At 55.2% G+C, this 22,107-nt stretch overlaps 2 protein-coding genes across 3 annotated transcripts; both read right to left on the bottom strand.

The window, feature by feature from the left end:
• Positions 1 to 229: 229 nt before the first annotated feature.
• Positions 230 to 6,941, bottom strand: THAP3 (THAP domain containing 3). 2 transcript variants are annotated; one of them, XM_026519942.4, is made up of 6 exons: positions 6,810 to 6,935; positions 3,984 to 4,176; positions 3,391 to 3,450; positions 1,630 to 1,692; positions 1,228 to 1,326; positions 230 to 985 (listed from the first exon to the last, which is right to left on the bottom strand). In XM_026519942.4, the coding sequence occupies exons 1-6, from the start codon at positions 6,881 to 6,883 to the stop codon at positions 725 to 727; spliced, it is 750 nt and encodes a 249-aa protein (XP_026375727.2). In that variant the 5' UTR covers positions 6,884 to 6,935; the 3' UTR covers positions 230 to 724. The 2 variants fall into 2 exon arrangements, with proteins under 2 accessions (XP_026375727.2, XP_026375728.2); XM_026519943.4 differs by lacking the exon at positions 3,391 to 3,450 and having other exon boundaries at positions 6,810 to 6,941.
• A 908-nt stretch (positions 6,942 to 7,849) lies between these two features.
• PHF13 (PHD finger protein 13) lies at positions 7,850 to 15,588 on the bottom strand. The gene is made up of 4 exons (XM_026519944.4): positions 15,201 to 15,588; positions 12,708 to 12,809; positions 10,946 to 11,480; positions 7,850 to 10,474 (listed from the first exon to the last, which is right to left on the bottom strand). Exons 1-4 carry the CDS (start codon positions 15,237 to 15,239, stop codon positions 10,248 to 10,250), a joined length of 903 nt encoding a protein of 300 aa, XP_026375729.1. The 5' UTR covers positions 15,240 to 15,588; the 3' UTR covers positions 7,850 to 10,247.
• Positions 15,589 to 22,107: the final 6,519 nt, after the last annotated feature.

The raw sequence follows: 22,107 nt of genomic DNA, 5'->3' as shown, positions 1-22,107 counted from the left end.
GCTGCATAAAATCGAGCTGAAGCCCGGAGGCTCACAGCCGCTGCAAAACCCACCCCGATTGCTTCTCTCGCTTTACGCCTTTTGTCCCAAAAGTGAAAATCCTCTTCAAATTTCTTCAGCTTAGGGAAAGCAGGCGCTAACGTGGGTCTTTTGTAAAAGCAAATGATGTACCGCGCTCTCGAGAAGCGGGCGCCTGCGCTCGTGTTTAAGTAAAGGAGGAAGCCCCGCAGCGCAGGAAGACACTTTATTCCGCCGGCCGCTCACCCAGCCGGAAAGGAGGCCTAGAACCGAGGCGGCCTCAGCCACTCAGCGCCCGCTGTCCAGACGGTGCAGCGACCACTCCTGCTGCCTTGGCTCCGCCGTCACCCCTCTCGTGTCCTTCCTGGGCCCGGCCGCCTCTCAAGGAAACGCACTCCCCACCGGGGAGCGCCCGCCACCCCGGCTCGGGACGCCGCCTCACGCTGCGGTCTGAAGACCCCCACCCAGCTTGCGTTGAAAGGACAGCCGGCACGGTCACCTCCAGGAGGACCGGGTTCGTCTCGCTCACGGTTCCGTCCCGTCCCGGGCTGACGCGGCCACACTTGCCCTGAGGTGGCCGGTGGTGCGCCCGGCCTGTCGCGGTCACTCCGCATGTCAGCGGCGGGACTGCAGGGTCCACGGCCGGAGCCCCCGAGCCGCTGCCCCAGCTCCCGGAGGCTCGGACGAGAAAGCCTGGCCGACCCGCTCAGCTCTGCTGCTCCGGCCACGGCCCGGCCTGGAGGCCCGGCTGCCCCGCTCTGTGCGCGCGGAGGCGGCTGGACATCCTCTGTATCACCAGCCTCTGGGCCTTCAAGCGCTTTCGGAGCTTTTCATTTTCCTTCAGAGTCAGGAAGAGTTTTTTTTTTAGGGCATCCAAGTCCAAAAGGGCGTAGCTGTGATCGGACGGCTGTGTGCGGCTGGCCGGCTGACCGGGGGCCTGGGTTCCCGGCACCCTCTGCGGCAAGACCTGAGGACAGAGGCGAGTGAGGGCGAAGCAGAGCCAGGGCCGAGCACAGCTGCCACCGCGCGACAGGGCAGGTGGGGGCCGAGGGAGGCACGGCCCTCGCTTCCCGCTTCAGTGCTCCTGAAATCAGGGCCACGTGCCACGGTGCTCGGGGCTTGGGCACCAGTTTGCTTCATTTTGTTTGAAGCGAATCCCCTTGTGCGGAGACCAACCATCCCCCTGCCGCCTCCGGCCCCGGGCCTTACCTGTTCTATGGGGCCGCCAGCGTTCGGGGGCAGCGCTTCGAGGGCACTGTCCATCCTTCTCCCCAGGCCGCACTCCGCGGACCCCGCCTCAGGGAAGACCTGGGGACAGCAGGGCAGAAGCAGGCAGCCCACCAGGAATCCTTCCCGCTCTCCCAGCGGTGGCCACGGCCAGGGGACCAGCAGAAACGGCCAGCTTGCCCCTCCCGGGCCCGGGATCAGACCCTTAGAAATTGGGCACGAGCCAGACCCCCAACCAACTTGGACGGCTTGGGATTAAACAGTGAGGAGACACGGGAGGCTCTGCTTTCCCTTCTCCAGGCAAACACAGAATCCTAAACCCCGATTTGTGGGGAGAGCAGGACAAAGCCTCGCAGGCCAGTCGGGCAGGCGCCGCACACTCACCTCCTCCCGGTGAGAGTCCGCATTTGCACCCCCGCCGGCCGGGTCTGCCTTCTCCCTCACCAACTGCAAGACACAGAGCACTGTCCACAGGCTCCCCAGGGGTGGAGCAGGTCACCCCGAGAACCCCCGCCAGGAGCCCGGCCTCGTGCACCTCCAATCCCACTGTTGAGCCAAACAGGGCTCTGACCCCAGCCCAGCTCTCGTCACCACCCACTGACTCACTCTCCCCAAAGCTGTCCCCAAACCTTAGGTCAAAGGCCCATGAATAGGCCCTGGGAAGCCAGGGACCTAATACCTATGTGCGCCCTCAGGACATGACATTCTAGGCACGTAGGAGGTGACTCAAATTTGGCTCAAGGAGTGGCAGCCACGTAGGAGAGAACATACGACTTAGGGCCTGCGGCCGGTGCCCAGGCGTCCCCAGAGCTGAGCCCCCGGCCACGGGGCCAGAACCAGGGGCGCCCACCCCTAGCTCCTGGCCCGCCCGGAAGCAGGCTCGCAGACATCCCCCCACGGTGTTACTAATCTCACTCACATCTCACCACGAACGCGTGAGACGCCATCAAGCTCCACTAGCAACGGGCGTGGACAGAGGAGGGGGCTAAGCAGAGGGCACGGTCTCTGTGCAGCAGGACGACGAGGTTCCAGACCCCGCCGCACAGGCTCGTGCCCGTAGTTAACCACGTACCGTACACTCGGAAGTTTGTCAAGAGGCTAGATCTCACGTTAAGTGCTCTGACCACAACAAAAATCAAATATATACCAACTAAAAATCAAAGGCCTTCCATGTCGACAATAACAGAACCTTCTCGGTGTGGGGAGTAAAGCCGTGAAACAAGCCCCTGTCCTCAGGGAGCTGACCAAAGACAGCAGCCGTCCCAGAGCGAACCAGCGCGGCCCCGTTCAAGAAGCCGGACAGCCAGCACGAGGCGGGGAGGCTAGCCGGGGGGACGACGGACAGCGGTCGGGGGTCCCTCCTCCAGGGGATGTGAACAGGGCCTTGAAGAAGGGCAGGCCGAGAGCCTGCAGAGATGCACGAGGTTCGGACGGGGGGCAGGTGCCCCGACGCAGGGCCTGCTGGGCACAGGCGCTCGTGCTTCCTCACCCCTGTAGCCGCCGTCCCTCTCGCTGCCAGGGCAATCGGCCGGCACAGGTAAGGGCTGGCCTTGCGTTCGCTCCACCACCACTCCGCCTTCCAGCTTCAGAGAGGTGCCGGTGTGACACCCGCACTCTGGGACTCAGTACACCCTCGGGATTTATGAAATTCAAGATAATCCCCCTCATGGCCTCAACGTCCAACTGTCTGTGAGCTCTCTCCTGAGCCAAACCTGCACGTCCCGCCCCGCAGAGCCGCGGCCACTCCAACGTCCTGCTGGGAAATCGAACTCCAGATGCACGGGGCCAAACAGACAACCAGGAAACCCCATCCCCCAGGGACTCAGCAAGCTCGGCCCTCCCCAACCACCATACCCTCAGTGCACTGGGTCTGCGAAGGCCATCCACTCTCACAACCACACCCACCCTTAGCTCAGGCCACCACCTGCCCGTGACACCACAGGCTCCAAAGCCAGGTCCCCCACTCACTTCACCCAACAAACCACAGCCTCTCCCAGCCTGTCGCCATCCAGCCCCTGCAACCCTCCAACCAGCCAGAGCTGACGCTGTCTGACAGCGGCCCGAATCCCTTCCGTCTTGCTGCCCTCCCTCCAGCCCTCCCCCGCATCAGCTTCCCACACCCCAGCCAGAGCTCCCGGGTGGCACCTGATGCGGGCCAGCAGCATAGGCCCCGGCTTCCTGACCGCAGCTCCTGGCCCCAGCTGCCTACTTGGAAGAAAACGACAGAGTCTGAATGCAACACAGCCGCCACCTTCCACTGGGAAGGTCTTCGCTGTGCATCAAACCACGCGACGCCCAGCAAAAATGAAATGTGTGTGGGCGCCTAGGTGGCTCAGTCATTAAGTGTCTGCCTTCAGCTCAGGTCATGATCCCGGGGTCCTGGGATCGAGTCCCGTGCTGGGCTCCTTGCTCAGCGGGTAGCCTGTTTCTCCCCCGCCCTCTGCCGCTCCCCTGGCTTGTGCGCTCTTGCTCTCACTCGCTCTAGCTCTCAAATAAATAAAATCTTTTTAAATAATAAAAATAAAAAATAAAGGGGCTTTAAATTGCAAATTACCTACAGCAAAGGTTGTGGCCAGCAGGGCAGCTGGGCCCTGAACCCCAGGGGCTTGACGGCGCTGCCCATGCCACACTTCTCAGCCTCGGCCTCTGCTGTCCCTGCCAACAGCACGCCCACCCCAACTGCTGGCTGCACCCCTGCAGGCTGGATCGGAAGACATTAGAGGCAGTGCTTGGCTCACCTGCGTGGCGTCCTGGAAGGCGAACACCGTGGGCACGGCATTCAGCTTCAGGTTTTTGCGGTTTCCAAAGGCGCTAAAGCACTCGGGTCGGAAGTGCTCGGAGCAGATGACCGTGTGCTGCTTGGGCTTGAAGTTGCCCCGGCCAATGTTCAGCACCCATTCCTTCAGCAGCTCCGGGCGGCTGAACGGGAACCTGGGAGGCAAAGGATGGAGACGTGAAGGAATTTGCAAGGCTCAAGTCTGCACTGCAGAGTTTTGAGGAATTCTGAAAACACCACATGGCATTTTCCTGGACGGCTTGGAAAATTCAGTGACCTCACTCTATGACCTAAACCACATCCAATTTCTGGAAGCTTCTGTCATGCCTGTTTACAGCATCCTTAGTAGGCAATGTGGGGCCCCAAATGTGGCCAGAAAATCTTCTGAAGGTATACTTTGTAAGCCTGTTAGTGCCTTGGGGAGTCTGCGTGTGCAGGCCCTGACCCTGGCACTGGGAAGGAAGAATGAGTACATCCCACCCTCATGAGCCTACATTCTAGAACAGGAAAACAGACGATAAGCCAAACAGACATAGACTGCGTAGGAATAAAGAGTAGGCAGTGGTCAGGAAGGGCTCCCGAGAGGTGACATTTGAGCAGAGGCCGCAGGAAGCAGGAGAGCGAGCCATGTGGGTATCAGAAGGAAGAGCAAGAGCAAAGGCACTGGGACAGAGGTGCCCAGCACGTTGGGGGCACGGTCAGAGGCAGCTTGGGCTGAGAGGGCCGGAGCAAGAGGAGGGGTGAGGACCTCAGGAGGCGGCCCTCGGGCAGATGGGCAGTACCTGGAAGCTCTGGGCAGGGGGTGAGTGAGGAGGGAAGGCACCTGGTGGCTGGGACCGGGGCGTCCGGGGCAGGGGGGAGGTCATGAGCAGGCCAACCTGGGATGTATTTTGAAAGCTGTGTAATAAGGTTTGCCTGTGAGCCACAAAACAAAGAGAAGGAAGGAGTTTCACGTATTAAGATGGGAGGGGAGACACTGTAGGAGAAGCAGGTCGGGGGGTCAGAACTTTGGTTCTATATGTTAAATTTGAGGAGCCTTTTACGTGTCCAAGTGCTGAAGTGGAGTGGCAGGGGACACGTGTCAGGAGATGTCAGCGTGGGGGCCACCCCTGTGTGAAGGGTGGTAAAGCCTGGGTGACGTTGGAGACCAGGGGAGTGAGTGTGGATGGGAGGAGACAAGGCCATGGCCCTCACCCAAAGGGCTCGAAGGCAAGCATTGGAAACGAGGAGGATCCGGCTAAGGAGACCGAGAAGGGACACTGCGGCAGAGGAAGAGGTCAAGGCGGGCCCTAGAAGCCAAGTGGGAGAGTGTCACAAGAGGTCAGTGGTCAGCTGTGCCAAATGCTACAGAGAGGTCGCTTCAGATGAGGATGGACCAGCAGTGAGAGGGGCCACCAGGGACCAGGCAGAGCTCTTTTGTGGGAGCAGCAGGGGCCAGAGTCTGATGGGGGGGAATGAGTTCCAGAGGGAGCCAGAGGCAACTCCACTCCTGAGATGTGCCCAACCGAAACGAACAGAGACACATGCACAGGAAGACTTGTCCCAGCAAAACTGTCCACAGCCACGTGCTTGTAATGCCCAAAATACGGGGGCACCCAAATGCCCTTTAATTGTAGAACAAGTGGTTCTGGTATATCCATTCAGCGGAGCACCTGGAGAGATGGGGAGGAAGGACACGCAGGTGACTCACAGTGGTGAGAAGACACAGAACACACTGTGGTCCTGGACTCCGCATGCAAGTCCAACACAGGCCAAAGCACCCCACTCTGGCAGATGTTGGATCCAGTCACCCTTGGGGATGAGAGGGAACAAGGGGCTGAAAGGGGGTACAGAAGGGGTTCCCTAGGGGCTGGTGACGTTCGGATTCACAGCAATCACACAAGCGTTGGCTTTGCAGAATGGGCTGGGCTGTGGACTTAGAGTTTGTGAGCTTTTCTGTAGGTCTTATACTTCAATAAAAACATTCACTTTGAGAAGGAAAATGGTGATGAGAGGGGCAGTGGAGACAGTGCAGCTGGCCTTGGGGGTCGTGCTGTAAGGGGCAGTAGCTGGAACCTGAGCTCTCCGGGTCAGGGACCCGGTAAGCACCAGGATCAGCACACTAAGAGAGTGCTGGGAATGCGAAGTCAGCCTCCAAAACTTCTCGCAAATCAGAACGGACGGCCCCGCTCCCCCCCTCCCCCGCACCCTGGAACTTTCTCATTCCTCCACTCCCCTCCTGCTTCCTGACAGGAGGCCTGGCCAGGGCTAAGCAGACCGGCCAGCTCATGGCAGGGAAACCCACGGACGTCACCATCGCTCATTCATTCGGAAAGGCATTCAGCCAGTACGCACTGAGCACCTGCTACGTTCCAGGCTGCATCTGTGAACAAGATCAAGTCCCGGGGACCGGGGGGAGGGGGGGGCGACATCCCCAAGAACTGCAGAGGGTCAGAGGGTGCTAGGGCCCGCCCACCACGGCCTCCTCTGCACGCTACCGCCCCGACCAACCGCCTGGGAGGCTGTGCCCCTTCAGCAGGTTGCTCAGCCTCTCCGACTGTCTCCCCACGCGCCCAGACCGGCCAAGGCGGCGCCGGGCCTCCGGTCACCCTGCCTGTCCCCAGGCCGCCGGCCCCTCGGCGAAGGGCCCGGCTGCACGCCCTCGGGCCTCCCCGGCGGCCGGGCAGCGGCCCTGGCGTCCCCGCCCGGCGCGCCAGGCCTAGGGCTCCGGCGAGCGCCGCGGCCGCTCGGCCGGGCCAAGCTTGTCGGCAGCCGGGCCCCCGCGCCCCACGGCGCCCCCGCCCCTCACCGGTGGAAGGTGAGCTGCTTCCTGCGGCTGCTGTAGCGGTTGCAGCACTGCCGGGCCGCGCACGACTTCGGCATCTCCAAACGCCAGGCCCAGCTGCCCCTAACAAAGATGGCGGCGGCGAGCCCGCGGGGCGGGGCCAGGCCAGCGGGCGGGGCGGGGCCAGCGGGGCTAGGCCGGCCTGCGGACCGGGGCGGGGCCAGCGAGCGGGGCGGGGCCTGCGGGGCAAGGCCGGGCCTGCGGGCGGGGCGGGGCCTGACACGGGGCGGGGCCGCCGGAAGGTGGAGGCGAGCCTGCCTCCGCTCTGCTGCAGGGTCACCTCCTCTCGCGCTCCGTGTGACCCGCATCGCCCGAGTCAGGTGGGCTCCGGGGTACCAAGACAAGGGGTGGTCCCAGAGAAAGCCCCTGCCCGACACCCCAAAAGCGCCGCCGGTGCGAGCTCCACCCGTTCTCGAAAGCCCGAGGCCCTCACCGCCTTGCTTTGAGGAGCCAAGACACACCCACCAACCGCCTTGGACACCTGGAAACCAGAGAAGGGCTCACTACCCAACCTGGCCAGTATTTCCAAGATTCTAAGAGATGTTGATGCGTAGATTTTGGCTGCTCGAAAGGAAGTACTAGTTGACTACTAGTGGGTCCCAGATTAGAGGTGGGCAAACACAGCTGAGTGACAGAAAAAGCACAGGCGATGGGACCCCCAAGTGTAAAGGGGCAGAATGAGCACCCCTGGGAGATTGCAAATCTGCTTGCAGAACCTCAGAGGAGGCTGCTTTTAACAAAGCAGGTAACCACTCATTGGGGCTTAAGCTAATTCACAGCATGATGAAACTGTGAAAGCTATTCGTGTCTATTCATACTGTGGTTTGATCCTGGAGAACCTACTAGAAAAGTACATTTAGGGTTGTGAGCACGCTTCATCCTGTAAACCATGAACTCAGCCTTTATCTCCCCAAGTCTATAGTCAGCATGGTTTGGGGGAGGTGAGGAAGAGAGCAGAAACACCACTGTCCTCCCCAGAGAAAACAAACACCTGGAGCTAGGCATGAACCTCAAAGTAGCAATATATTTATTTACAAAATATACAGTTTCACAGAAACAGCTTCGCTTTATACACATAAACTTTATAATTACACAGAACCATGTAAACGATGTTAAGTGTCTGGCCTGGCCAATGCCAATGAGAGGGGCTTGCTCTTGGGGTGACATCTTTCCCTCCTCTCACTTTATTAGCCACCAACCAGGAGCCCCTAGACGGGCCACGCCTAATTTGCATAAAGCTGATTGCAGCTGCCCAGCTCAAGCTAACACAAAAACCAAGGTGTCCTGACTTCCTAGACACCACCCACAGGGATAGATCTGTTAATAGAACAAAAAGGAAATGAAGGAAACAGATCGAAATGACTATCAAGTACCTTCCAGAGGCATCACCAGGTATCAAACCTTCGAAAGGCAATACAGCGATCGCCAGGCCTGGCAGTTCCACGCTAAAATCACACATATTCTTAAATGCACTTTTAAAACTTCGTGGAGTTTTTTTAAAAAAGAAAAAAACTTTGGAACTTTGGCTATTCTCATGGTGAAGACACTGGACAGGCAATGTCATGGGGCAGATCTTTGGCAAATTCCTCTCCAACTTTTCCTGGACGTTTGCCCTCAGCAGAGCCAGACAGCTGTCTGGGGAGAAGGTGGTTTCTAAGCCCGTTTCTTACTATTTTTCTCTACAGCAGAACTTCTCCCTTGGGGATCTTCACGATAAACTGGGTTTCAGAAACTATTTCTCTCTATTTCTGTGTTAATATAAGCAACAGAATTAAAAACAAAACAAAACAAAAAGCAGCTGGCTGGTGAAGCATGAACGATACTAGCGCAGAACTCAGCCACTTCGAGTTCCAGCCCCCTTTGTGCCTCAGGGAGAGAACGTGAACAGAGTCCCCCGGGGGGCCCGACACGAGGATGCCACATGAAGACCCCAACAGAGAGACTGGGGGTCCACCCTGCTGTAAATAAATATGACCAACTTGGGCATTCTTCCCTTTTCATGCTTCACAAGAAACAATGTGTATGAAAACACACCCGTCCACTTACCAAAAAAAAAAAAAGAAAAATTTTTGAGAAGAGCATTTGAACTGCTAAAGAACACTGTCAGCTCTGGAGAAAGTGGGAGCCTTCCTGTCCCTGCGGGCCCCAGAGCCACCAGCGGCCCTCGGACAGAGCCCCGTGGGAGATGCAGGCACAAACTCCTGGGCTTCTCCAGAGCTGGCCTGCACGGGAAGCTCCCCAGCCCAGGGTCCCAGTTCAGATCTAAGGAAGTCTGCACAGTTCAGTGGTATATTCCTGGAGGCCAACGTTACCTTATCGCTTACTCGCCAATTTTAAACAAACAAACAAAAAAGGCTTCAAATTCTAACCTTGCCCCGTGAAACCAGCAGGCCAGCCTGTATGAGGGCATCCTAAGAACCAACCACAGGAGAGGCCTTCCCCTCGAGTTTCTTCTTCCTCATGATGTAGAGGAAAGCCATTCCCGTGACTGCCTAACCGTTACGTTGCTACTGGAACAAGGTGAGGGAAAGAGAGGAGGACAAAATCCAAGCGCCCTCTCGCTTGAAAACAGCTCGCCTGGGCACCCCTAGGACCTCATACACCAACTGGAAAGGGCACCCCGGCAGAAATCTGCCAATACTTTTGGCTATATCGTGCAAAAAGACAGGTTTTTTACATCGTGCAAAACAGGAAACTGAGTTATGAACACGGGCCACCTCAACCCCCAACCAACCCCTTTTCCACCAAGAAGTGGCCACATACTGTCCCTTTTAACAAACAGAAGGAGACCGAGGGATCACTAGCTAGCCGCCACCCTGGGGCTCCTCTCAAGGGTGAGACCAGAGGACTCCAGCTGGCAGCCCGCAGGGATGGACAGGCAGCAGCCAGGCAGGGAGAGGGCAGGCCACAAAGGTAGGGGCAGCTCGATGGTTGCTGTACAGACACTTAGGTCAAAGACTTACACTTAAGGAAAAGCTTACACATATGGCTGTTCATTAACAGGCCTGGGAAACTGAACATCTCCTCTCCCAAGCCAGCGGAAGCAGGAAAACAGCTAGCACTGGTTCCAGCCGGCGGGAGTTCGTTAACAATGACAGCAAGAATTCACAACTACCACGCACCCTCACTTTCAGCCGAACAGAGGCCCCTGTACTTGGGTGAGTAGCCCACCTCCACTGCAGAGAACACAGCTCTAGCAGCAGCTTTGGCCAACGAGGATTTTATTCAGTCACTGGCTATATACAGGTTATACCTTGGACAGCCTGTCCTTTCGCTTAGGCACCTGAATGGCAGGGGTCTGCCCGCACCAGAGCTGAGAGTTCTGTGCTCAACTAAGAGAGGGACCAAAAGGCCCCTCTTCCTTTCCGATTCCTCGCCCATGCTCTCCTCGCTCACCAACAGTCAGTCCAGAAACAGTTTCCGCGAGCCCATTCGAGAACGGTTGGAGCGGCGGATGTCAAACTTGGAGTCCCGGCACTTTTGGCAGACAAACACTTCCGGAACGTTGGATTTCCGTATTTTCGCACAGGACAGGTGAATCCAGGTATGGCATTCGTTGCACTCTATCATAGGGCGGCCAGCAAACGGCTTCATGCAGAAGCAGGTGACAAGGTCCCAGGAGTCGTCATCTGAAGGGAGACACGTGTAAGAGGAGAGAAAACACTTCTGCACTCCCTCCCCAGTGGGGTCCCGCCCCCCAGCCCATGGCAGGGGACGGGGGGATGGGGAGGATGGGAGGCAGAGCAGCTGAGCTGCAGAGAAGCCTGGTCCTCAACACACACACACACACTGAAGGGCAGGGCAGTCCTTCCCTCTCCAAGAGTGCAGTAAATGCACGACAAAGGACACCGAAATGTGTGCCACCAGGAGTTAACCAGGAGATGTTTACTTAGAAGCTCTATTTATTTTTATATTTTGAGGCCTGTCCTGGAATCTCAGCTGTTTCTAGCCGCAATCAGCCCTTCCTAAACATCTCAGTCCACCTTTTGATACCTTCCTCCCTAGGGGCAGTGGGGCACACTCTCCTGTCACACTCCAGGGAAGGGGCCGCTCTCGGGACCCCCAGCCACAAGCACGGCAGTCCGGCAGGGGCCACTCACCAGAGTCCACCATTATGTCCTCATCGTTGCCAGTGCTGTCCTCGTCCCGGAACACCACCTGCTTCCCCTGCCGGACAATAGTCCGTTTGCCTTCAGTTTTTATTTCTTTGACCTGATCAGGTGACACAGTGACACAAGATCCACTAGAAGGAGTATCGGAGTCCCAGCCCGAGCAGGGGTCTCCAGGAGGCTGGGGGATATCCTGCAGGGTGGGACTCGTGGGGGTCTCCACGTAGGCATCAGCGGCTTCCAGCTTCAACAGGCTCCCCATGTACCCCTCCTTCACAGGCACGTCACTGTCCCTTCGCTTCCTCTTCTTCTTCTTCTTCAGCTTGTCTGTCTTCTTTCTGTCCAGCAGGAAGTTACTGGGCTTGGCTCGCTGCAGGAGGGTGGGCTGCAGGTGGCCAAAGCAGCGGTCAGAGACTGGCAGGGGCACCGCGGACGCAATGTCAGTGAAGCCAGCGTCCCAGCCATCACTGTCAATGGTGCCCGCGGTGCTGTTGGCAGGGCTGGGGCTGCTCCTCAAAGGGAGTTCCTGAAAGGACAGAGGCACAGGTAGCCGAGGCTGAATGTTGTGACCAGTCCCCAGCAACGAGAGCTGGCCCCGAGCAGAGCTTCCCTAGGCGCGCTCAGCCAGTCAGGCCTACAGACGAGGGCTATCAGAACCATGACCTTCTCGGCTCTCGTAAGCAGTACTCTTTAGGAATGGTGTCATGAGTACTTTACTGTGACCTTCCAGATAGAATGTTAACCCACCAGGAGGAAAACCTTCCCTTGCTGAGCCCTCAGCCCCTGTCCCAGACCCAGGAACTCATTTGATGCCCAGTAAATATCTAGAAAGCTGCCAAGAACACCCTCTGATCCCCCCTTATCTTTCCCGGATTGTAAAATCTCCCTTCCATTTGCCCTCCCAAGGGGTGTATTTTTTTTTTAATTAAACAAACTTAAATTAGTTTTGAGAATTTCCTGGCACTCTTCCTAAAAACTGGAGATACCCCCAAATATTACAACATCAAACTAGGTAATTACTGCCCCAAAGCAGTGAGCTAATCCCTATGGCTCCTTCAGACCACTCAAGCATTTTATTTGCAAATAGTAGCAACATTCTGTGTGGCACAAAGGATGCATTTATCCACGTACACAGCAACAGAAATGATAAGCCAATGGTGGGGTTTGGTCTCTTAGAAATATCATATTCCTTTCTTTCTAGTCCTGTACAAGTTTGAGCACCATGACAATAGCGGTCCTCACTTCTACCCATTATTTAGCAAGGAAAAAAAAAAATCCCTTAAAGCACGGGATTTTGGCCACAAGTCCCTGAAGATTCTGTAATATGGTGCACACAGCAACCAGGGAGCTGCTCACCAGGAAGGCCAGTGTAGACGAGGCCTAACCATCCGGTTGAACCCCAGGCCTGTGCCCCAGTGTCCCCATCTGTAAAATGGGATCAACAACAGCACCCATCTCATATATCTAAGGGCCAAGACCACTGCCTGGCCACTGTAGGCACTCAGTGAGCGCTGGAAATTCAGAGCAGATGGACGTCAAACGTGTCATCTGCAAACCAAGACTCAAAGTTTATCAAATCATTTCTAGACAAGCCTGCGTTTTCTATCAGATTTTTAAGAACCACCTCCCAGCTGGGCTAAGTTTTTAAGAAAGATTTCAACCTGACAGCTCTCTGACGTCGTCCCCCCCTGCCACGCACCACCCCTCCCGGACCCCCACGGGCCACTGGTTTCACTGCCAGCAGCACTATTACCTCCTTTGGATAAGGAATGTAGCCAGCATAGGCTAAGACAAAGGTGCAGAATTTGTTGAAATCCTCCACAGTCCTGCGCCTCTTGTAACTGGGGGAGCACTCCTGTTAGCAGGCGAGAAAACGGGGTGTTTTTGAGAGTAGGCACTTGTAGGTGGAATTGCAGAAACAAAACTAAGCCAGCTGGAGCTTTTATTGTCAAGCACTGGAAAATACACTGCTACATTTACAAACACTCTAAGAAACAAGATAAGGTAGGTTTGGGTCAAGAAATAACACTGCACTCAGAAGGCTGAAAGAGGGGTATTGTGATGTTATGCCAAGCACACCGGGAAACTGGGGAGGAGATAAAAACGTGTACGAGAGTCTACTTCTTAGTCCTCCTGTGGCATTTTCTGACATTATCTATCAGGGTCTCCAGGCCTATCAGGAGCTCTCATAACTACTTTTTTGCTACAGATTTTCCATTTTGAAAATAAAATCCAGCTGCAGCTGTAATCCAAGCACTTTAAGTGATTTCAGAAACCAACTCCTCCTGGTCCAAAGCTGACTCAGACCTGACCCTCCCCAGCCAGGGCTGAGGGTGGACCCCTCCTCCTAACACTTTCTAACACTCCGCCCCCCCGCCCCCCCCCCCCCCCCCCCCCCGCTGCAGCACCCAACATCCAGGGAGCCAGCACCCAAATGTTCTCTGACTCAAAAAATAAACCAGAAACGCTCGGGCTGGGTTTACTCACACCTTGAAGATGAAAATGAAATACGAGAGGATTTTGGCTTATGTGTCTGTCTCCATTCAATCTAGAAATGCCCTCAACAAGAAGGGCTTTTCTCCTGAGAAAGGCCAGCTCCGGGAGAAAGAACCCTTATTTGCTACTAAGCAAAACAACTCTGCTTTATTTCGGTTTATTCGACTAGCATATCTACTGAGGTCTCCTTTACGCACCGTAGCACCCACCCCAACCCCATCCTTAAGTACTCAGCTACCATTTCCAAGGCCCAAGATCCCACTACCCTGCAAGGGCGAACGCGGGACAGGAAATTGGGGGGTGGGTTCCTGGAGCCAGCCCAGCCCCTCCCCAGGACCGAAGGCTAAGAAAGCGGCACAGCACCCGGCGTGCTGCCCGCAGATTTCCTTCCAAGGACTCCACTTGTTATTTTCTCAACTTGGTTCTAGCAGACCACCTCCGCCTCCCACCCCCGGCCGCTCGGACCCCGGGGGGCGCGCAGGTTGGCGGAGCACGGGCCTCGGAGCGGTCCCCGGCATTTCCTGCGTCGGAGAGACCCTGCCCCCACCCCCGGGAAGAACTGACCGCCCGCGCTCTGGCCGCGGTCGGAGGGCCGCAGCCCTCGGCCCTCAAACTCTCGGCGAGAACTTTTATTTCGACGGGGAACAAGCACAAGTGGGTCAGGGTCCTGGACGCGGAGTGGAAGGCGGCGGCGCGCTCGGGCCCGGGGCGGAGGGACCCGCGCCGCCCCCGCCCCCGCCCCGCCCGCCTAGCCGCCTTTAGGAAAAGCAGATGGCGGTGCGGCCCCCATCCCCGCCCTCCGCGGAAGCCGCCCCCCGCCGACACTCGGCCCCGGAAGGTGCGGGGCCCATCCCGCGGGGGAGGGGGCGCGGGAAGCCGGGCAAGATTCGGGGTCCGGGGCTGCTGGGCCCCGCGAACCCCTCAGGCGGCAGCGCCGCGGGCGAACGCACCCGGCGCCGCCTCCCCCACCCGCCTGCGGCTGGACCCGCACCCCGGCCCCGCGGGCCTCCGGAGAGAGAGAGGGCTGAGGCGGGGGCGCCGGAGGGGCCGCCCGGGAGAACCGAGGGCCGATCCCCGGAAGGGGGGGGGAGTCGGGGCGGGGCGAGAAAGCCCGCGGCCGGGGGGCGGGGGCCCCGGAGGGGGAGGAGAGCGCAACGCGGGTGGGGGGCTCGACTCGGGTGTTTGCGGGGGTGGGGACCCGGCAGGTCTAGGCCCCCGGCGCCTGAGGGGGCGGGGGCCGCGCGGGAGTCAGGGGGCGGGGCGCGGACTACCGGGCCCGGGGGATTAAGGGAACAGGCGGGGGCGCGCGGAGCGGAGTCCCTGTCCGAGGGGGACCGCGAGCCCCTCCGGGAGGGGGGAGGGGGGCTCCTAAGAGAAGCGGGAACGCGAGGCGGCGGCGGCTGGGACCGAGTCCCCGGGGGCGGGGAAGGAGTAAGCCAAGCCGGCGGGGAGGGGCCGGGGGCTCAGACAGGTCCCGGGGCTACGCGAGGCCGGGGAGGGGTGGGTGCTGCGCCCGAGGGAAGGGGCGCCGGGAGGACGCGGACGCCCGCGGTAGGGACGCCGAAGCGAGGGCCAGCAGGGAGGACCGGGCGCGGGCCCGAGTGGGGGGCGGGGTTGGGCGCCCAAGGGGGCGACGAGGGAAGGCTGGGGGAGGGGAGGGCGGCGCTCGGCCGGCGGGGGGTCCGGCTGCGGGGAGCGCAGGACTGGAGTGGGGGTGGTCAGGGGCGGTCGGGACGCAGCCCTCACTCACCTCCGGGTGGAAGGCGGCGGCGCAAGAGTCGGAGTCCATGTTCAGGGTGGGGGGCGGCGGCTACGGGAGTGCAGGGGCCCGGGATGCGGGCGCCGGGACACCGAGCCGCTCAGGGCTGGGGGCTCCGGCGGCCGCACAGAGCGAGGGCGGACCCGAGAGGGGTCGCCCCGGCTGGAGATGATGAGGGGGCTCGGCGCGTTGCGTCCCCGGCTCAGTGCTCCCGGGCCGGCGGCTCCACGGCCAAGCAGAGTTGGCGATGCAGCTCCTGCGGCCGGCGCGGTGGGAGAGGCGGGAGAGTCGCTGCGGGGGGCGGCGGCGGCGGCGAGCGGGAACCCGACCCGCTCCCCGACCTGACGCCCAGTTCGGCTCGTGTCTCGGGAGGGAGGGCGGGAGAGCCGCGAGGGCTGTCGGGAAATGTAGTCTGTGGGCGACGGGAAGCCGAAGGCGCAGGGGCGGGCGCGAAGCATTGTGGGAGTAGTAGTCCCAGCTCCGCCTCTGAGGCGCACAAAGGCCGCCTCGCGGACTCCAGCCCCCATAGAGCTCCGCGGCGGCTGCCCGGTGTGTGGGGGCGGTGTCTCCGGGACCTGAGGCTGCCGGAGCGGGGGAGGTGCGGAGGCTCGCGCTGGCTGTGCGGTGGGGGAGGGGCGGCGCGAGCGGTAGCGCCGCGGTCTCCGCGGGGGCGGGGGGCGAGGGGCGGGGGTCAACCCGGCGGGTGGGGGTGGGGCTGACGGCCTCGGTCGAGGAGGGCGGCGGCATCTGCCGTCTCCTTTTGGACTTGGGGGTTCGTGCCCCTTTGTAGGGCCGTGGTCCCCGCGGCGGGGGCGACGAGCGCTGACGTCGCGGCCACCCCCTGGGCTCGGACCCGGCGGGGCAAACTTGTTTTCGCGGCCAGAATACGGCTCCTCCAGTCCCGGCGGTCGTAGGTCGGCGGGACCGAGGATCTCCTGGGGTCTGTAGGATCCACGTTGGGGTGTCGAGTAACTGCGTTTTTAAAAACTCTATGCCAGGGTTATCAGTGTTTTGGAAGATGTTAGTCTTAAATTCGCTTTTTTTTCTCTCTCTCTCTCTCTCTCTCCTCTCTGCCCGATCTTGGGACCACCCCTGTTTTCTTACTTTAACTGAATTATTTTCTGAATGTAAACCTCACAGGATTACAGGAGTGGTTGAGAGATTTGGTATTGACAATGATTTTATTGATATTTGATGGAGTTTGCGGAATTTAAATGGTGGACGGCTGAGTATTTTACAACTTTATATGTTGAAGGTTAATTGACTCTGAACACTTAGTTGAAAATTATCCGCTCGGATAAAATTACCAGAAGAGGCCTGACGTTTTTGAACATTTTTGATAACCATTTGAAAGGGGGAAAAAAATCTATAGATGATTCAATAACGTGTTTGGTAGCTTCGAAGACAAAGGAACTGCGTTAAAGAGGAGGGACGTAAAATTTTAAATTCGAATCAGAAAACTGACTCCTGGACTTACTAAATCAAGAAAGATGATTGGAAGAACCTCTAGGAGATTATTTCTGAGGGAGTGATGCCTCGTTGGTTGACTACTGCTGTTTAGATTAAGATAATTCTGAAGGAAACTACTGGTTAAGGGACTGGGTTTATCTCAGAAACACTTCTGAGCCGCGGTTTCCTAAACTGTAAAAGTTTTTTCGTAGTTCCTTTCTCCATAATGGTAGTTTACTATTGTTGTTTTTATCTTTTAATGTTATTTCAGTAGTGCCTTCCCAGCGTTGGATAACAAGTTGAGGTGCTCTAGAAAGTTAGTAAGATTAAAAACAGACGTTGGACTTGGCCTTTGAAAACATCACCAACAGCTTCTTAGAGAATTGTCACATTCAGGTGAATTAGCCGGATTTGGAATGTTACCTGATCACTGTGACCAGAGCAAATGTCCTGAGATCAGCCAGCGTTGCCCAGGGCCACTTGTTTTGCCTGAATAAGAAAGGGCCACCACGAAGGATATTATCCTATTGTTAGTTTTTTGTTTTTAAGATTTTATTTATTTATTTGACAGAGCTAGAGACAGCCAGCGAGAGAGGGAACACAAGCAGGGGGAGTGGGAGAGGAAGAAACAGGCTCATAGCGGAGGAGCCTGATGTGGGGCTCGATCCCATAACGCCAGGATCACGCCCTGAGCCGAAGGCAGACGCTTTAACCGCTGTGCCACCTAGGCACCCCTATCCTATTGTTAGTTTAAAGGCCTAAATGCTAAAAAGAATATTGATTGGAGGTGAAGTACAAATAAGAAGGAATTTTTGTAACTGATCATTGTTGGCTATGATGTAAGTTTTCCACATAGTAAATACTAAGTCCCCTTCCCATTAAGAAAGGGAAATAAAGAATTTGTTCTTTATTTGAAAATAATGATGGACTTGATGACAAAGCCTTAGAATTCGGGGATCTATATTGAATGAAACCACTCAGTCACCCTGAGGAAAGAACATTACAAACCTGGGTTGTGTCATGTCACAGTGATAATTCTTGCTCAGAATAGGAACTCAATAGATATTTTTTTTTCTTTTTTAAGATTTTATTTATTTGACAGAGAGAAAGAGAGAACAAGCAGGGGGAGCTACAGGGAGAGGGAGAGGGAGAAGCAGGCTCCCCACTGAGCAGAGAGCCCCACGTGGGCCTCCATCTCAGGACCGTGGGATCATGACCTGAGCCACCCAGGTGCCCCGCAATAGATATTTCTTGAATAAGTTATTCATAAACAGTAGTTCACACAGATGTGACCAGTACTACCTGATGTAGTGTGCTTGTTTCCTGCCTGCCACCCAAGTATTTTCATGGAGGACCTTCTTGGTCTCCTTTGATTCCCCTTGGAAATTTAGCCCTTTGGAGGAAGTTTAGACATTGTATCTACCATCCCATCTCTAGTCTCAGGGAAGGACTAGAATACCAGTAACTGATCCAGATTCAATAGCATAGTATGTACACGTGGGGGAATGTAGTTGGTTTATCTAGTTTATTTCTCAGGTGTCCTGCACTACACCTGGGCTCCACGGGGCAAATTTGGAATTCAAGGATTAATGCAAGAGCATTAGCCAGATTCTTGGAGTCTGTGATTCCTTGTTTTCTGCTAAAAAAAAAAAAGAAAAAAAAAGTATATAGATATATCTGCTGAAGATTATAGTTATTTGGAAAAGAAGGGGTAAAAAAGTTAGCACAGGTTGTGACAAGTTTTAAAATACTAAGAATACCATAGTTTCCCAGTAAGTAACTTGAGAATGTAGTTATTTTAATTGAGTTACCAAATATAGCTTCACCTTTCTAATTCTCACCGGCTACACTACATTCATTTGGGGAACATTCAGGAAAGCTTTCTGCCTCCCATTATAACTCAGTGCTTGAGTGCGGGCATGAACATAACCAAAGATTTGTTTTTCCCAGAAATGCTTATTGGTGGTTTTTGTTCAGCTTTAATAGTGTGGAATTCGTGGGGCACCTGGGTGGCTCAGTTGTTAAGCGTCTGCCTTCGGCTCAGGGTGTGATCCCGGAGTTCTGGGATCGAGCCCCACATCGGGCTCCTCTGCTAGGAGCCTGCTTCTTCCTCTCCCACTCCCCCTGCTTGTGATCCCTCTCTCGCTGGCTGTCTCTATCTCTGTCAAATAAATAAATAAAATCTTAAAAAAAAAAAATAGTATGGAATTCGTATGGATACTTCCTAGCCGCAGTTTCTGACTTTTCCACTTCCATGTCCAGGAAAGGGGGGAAAAAAGTGATAATTCCCCCAAATCGTCTTGTTTTCAACTTTTAGTACCTTGACCACTGTATGAATATATGTATGTGAATAGTTTTAAGTCATTAATAAATAAGTTTTAAACCATGTATTGTCAACTCTTTATAAAGCAAGGAAAATAACTTATGCACAGACAGGTCAAATGGACTTGCTGTGTATGGCTCATTCAGGTAAACCATAAAGATTAATAGCTACCACTATGCCAGATACTGTGGAAATGTTTTGATCTACAGTATCTCATTTACATGTAATACTGCACTTAATAAATAGCGAATACTAGTAGCGTTCCTTAGAGGAAAGTTTACATAGGGTGGGTTCACTACAAGCCACACTTCAGGTGGTCCAGAAGCTGAAAAGAATCAGGGTGTACAATAGGAAAAAAGGTGCGATCTCTTTTTGATGGTATAAATGCTGAAGTATGTGTTCCTAAATGTTCTCAAAGGGAGAAAAAAAAGGATAACAGTGGCTTTTATAAAATGATCTCAGTGACCTCTTGTCCTGTCTGCCTGAAATTAGAATTCAAGTATCAAAATTGCATAGTGTGAATGTTTAAAATGGTACCATTATTTGTTAAATTACATTATCATAAAGAAGTTGCTCAGGCGGAGACCATTTTCATGATTGCGGAACAAGTAAATTTTAAAAACTTTCATGGTTGAAGTTTACTTTTTTTTTTTTTGTCTGCACCCTTCCCGCTCCTCCCTCCAACTGCCCTCTCCCCAGAAGTTTAATCTTTAAATACAAACATTTTCCCCCAAACTATGGGTCTTGACTAGAGCTAACACCTTTCTTACCAACCACTAGTGTTTCTACCATGTTGGGCTGTGGAATGACATTTGAAGAGTTTGCCAACTGTATCAATCACATGGTCATACTTCAGTAAATGAATTTCTCACATTCCCATCTTGAACTCTTAAGGTTGATGAGTGAAAAGGGAACTAGATGGCATGCCTGGGTTAGGTTTTTCAGATTTCCAAACACAGCTGATGGGTCTGAATCTGTTTATTTTCTGACCACATTCCTTTGTTGACTTAGATATGTACATGTGGCTTCAAATGCTCCCCTTTTAGGTGCCGGATATTAATAATATACCTTTTTTCTCAAGAACTGAGTTTTTAATTTTATTCTCAAGAACTAAATCTTTAATTTCATTTTAAACTGGTATTATTTCCTTAATACACAGGCAAGCACAAAGAAAACAAACCTAACCACCTAGAGAATATGTTACCTTCACAGTTGTTTTGTAGGCATATGAGCACAGACAACAAATTGGGTCATACTACGGGTAATCAGATTTTTTGCTCGACAGGATAGCATGAATATCTTTCCATTTCAATAAACATATGCATCATCATTCATCAAGGCTTCACAGTAAGGCTGATTTATTTAAATAATTACACAAAACCAGACTCCGTTCTTCACTCTTGAAACATTTTTGATTTATTAAAACTTTGCTTCTCGGCAAGGTGGACGTGTTCTGACCCAGAGGGACTGGAGTACTTTTCCCTGCAAACATCCCACTTCCTGGCTACTCAGACTTTCTTGTCACAAAGCCTGTGCAAGTAAGCTATTGGCCGGGCTCCTGGGCCCAGGAATGCTGCCGCTGCCGTTAATAGCTGTGTGAACAGTCCATCTATGGGCAACAGGCAGCTGCCTGGGTACCTGAATGTTTTCTTACTTAGGCCTGCGCTTCCCATGCTGAAATTCGGACCAGATATATTCTCATGGCAAGATGATGAGATTCACGAGGACAAGGCAAAGCCTGCAGTTCGCATTTCAGGGATGGAATAAAAACAAGATGTCTTCTCCAAAGGTTGCACCGACTTAGCTGGAACCAAGAAATGACAGCAACCCCCCCACCGCACCCCCCCACCCCCGTGTGCCTGGCCCGCCCTGGGACACACGTGGGCGAGTGGGTGAGGCGTTCCCCAGGAATGTCTGCAAGGCCCACAGGGCCTGGGTGGGGGCTATTAAATAACCAAAACCCAGGTTTCTTCAGAGAAACAAAAGGACTGTAGTCAAAATAAGGGTCTTTTCTAAAAGTGGGCAAAGCGTACATTAAAGAAAAACCATGGCTATGTTGAAAGTGCTGGCATTGTATCTCCTGGAACAAAATAAGGAAGATTCCTTTCTTCACAGTCACCCCACAAGTGACTGTGACGTTCCTGAACGCCCACACCCCTGGTTTTTAAGGCAGTCCCCTGTCTGACCTTGAACTAAAGGCACCTTCCCCCGGGCCCCTAGTGTCCCCTCTCCTGGAATAGGAAAAACTATTTTCCCCAGATTTATTACATTACTTATATTATTGTAATTTTCTGGTCCTTGAGCCTTTTGTTCAGCTTCATAAGGCGTTCTTCTGAATTCTTAACGACTGTCTCCTACTCTCTGTCTTCCATTTCCAGGAGAGGTGGGCCAGGAGGCCTGGGGGTCGAACCCGAGCAGGCCTGACCCCTTCTCAAGGCAGCTCTGGAGCCTGAGTCTCTATGAATCGGCAAGTAAAACTGCCCCTTGTGCCCTGACGAAAGTTAATGACCGAGTTAGTCAAGTTTGAAACTCCTGCAGGAACACAGTGGAGCGGATTCCTGGCAACTGGCCCCGTGTCACTTATAAATGCGCCAAGAAAAAACGTCATCTAAAAAGCTTATACTTGTTCAAGCTTTGGTCCTGAATTGTAAAAATCCTGCCTTTGCAATCTGCCCAGCGATAAGGCTAACTAGTAACCCTTGGAACCAGTGGAATTCAAAACAAAACAAGAAAAAGGCATTGTAGCGAGCCACGCAGGGGCTCAGGGGCCGACGCGGTAGGCAAGTCTGGCGCGAAAGGGGTGGCTCGGGTTCCGGGCGCCGAGCTCGCCCCCGCCGGCTTTCGCTCCACATCAGGGCCCGGTGGGTCGTGGGCGGGTCCTGGAGGCCCCGACCCGGGACGAAGAGGACACTGGTCGCCCGGCGTGCCCGGCTCGGGCGGAGGGCCTCGGGCAGCCCCGGAAAGGCGCGGACGCGGGGCGGGCGGGCGGGTGACTCAGCCTGGGGCGCAGGGCGGGCGGCGGCGCCGGACCCGGAGGGGTTAAGTGGGCGGGGCCAGAGACGCCCCGCCCCTCCCGCCCCCGCCCCGAGGCCGCACCGCCCGGCAGTACTTATAGCGGCGGCGCGG

This window comes from Ursus arctos, unplaced genomic scaffold (assembly GCF_023065955.2).
Source record: "Ursus arctos isolate Adak ecotype North America unplaced genomic scaffold, UrsArc2.0 scaffold_32, whole genome shotgun sequence".
Lineage (NCBI taxonomy): Eukaryota > Metazoa > Chordata > Mammalia > Carnivora > Ursidae > Ursus > Ursus arctos.
This window is presented reverse-complemented; position numbering and strand designations above follow the sequence as displayed.

Excerpts from the sequence above, each read along its gene's own strand:
- THAP3 (XM_026519942.4), bottom strand. The coding sequence starts at position 6,883 with ATGCCGAAGTCGTGCGCGGCCCGGCAGTGCTGCAACCGCTACAGCAGC. Across the intron at positions 3,451-3,983 it reads CCTTCCAGGACGCCACGCAG|GCAGCTGGGGCCAGGAGCTG; the intron begins GTGAGCCAAGCA and ends TCTTCCAAGTAG. Across the intron at positions 1,327-1,629 it reads CGGACTCTCACCGGGAGGAG|GTCTTCCCTGAGGCGGGGTC; the intron begins GTGAGTGTGCGG and ends TGCTGTCCCCAG.
- PHF13 (XM_026519944.4), bottom strand. The coding sequence starts at position 15,239 with ATGGACTCCGACTCTTGCGCCGCCGCCTTCCACCCGGAG. Across the intron at positions 11,481-12,707 it reads ACATTCCTTATCCAAAGGAG|GAACTCCCTTTGAGGAGCAG; the intron begins GTAATAGTGCTG and ends CTGTCCTTTCAG. Across the intron at positions 10,475-10,945 it reads GGACATAATGGTGGACTCTG|ATGACGACTCCTGGGACCTT; the intron begins GTGAGTGGCCCC and ends GTCTCCCTTCAG.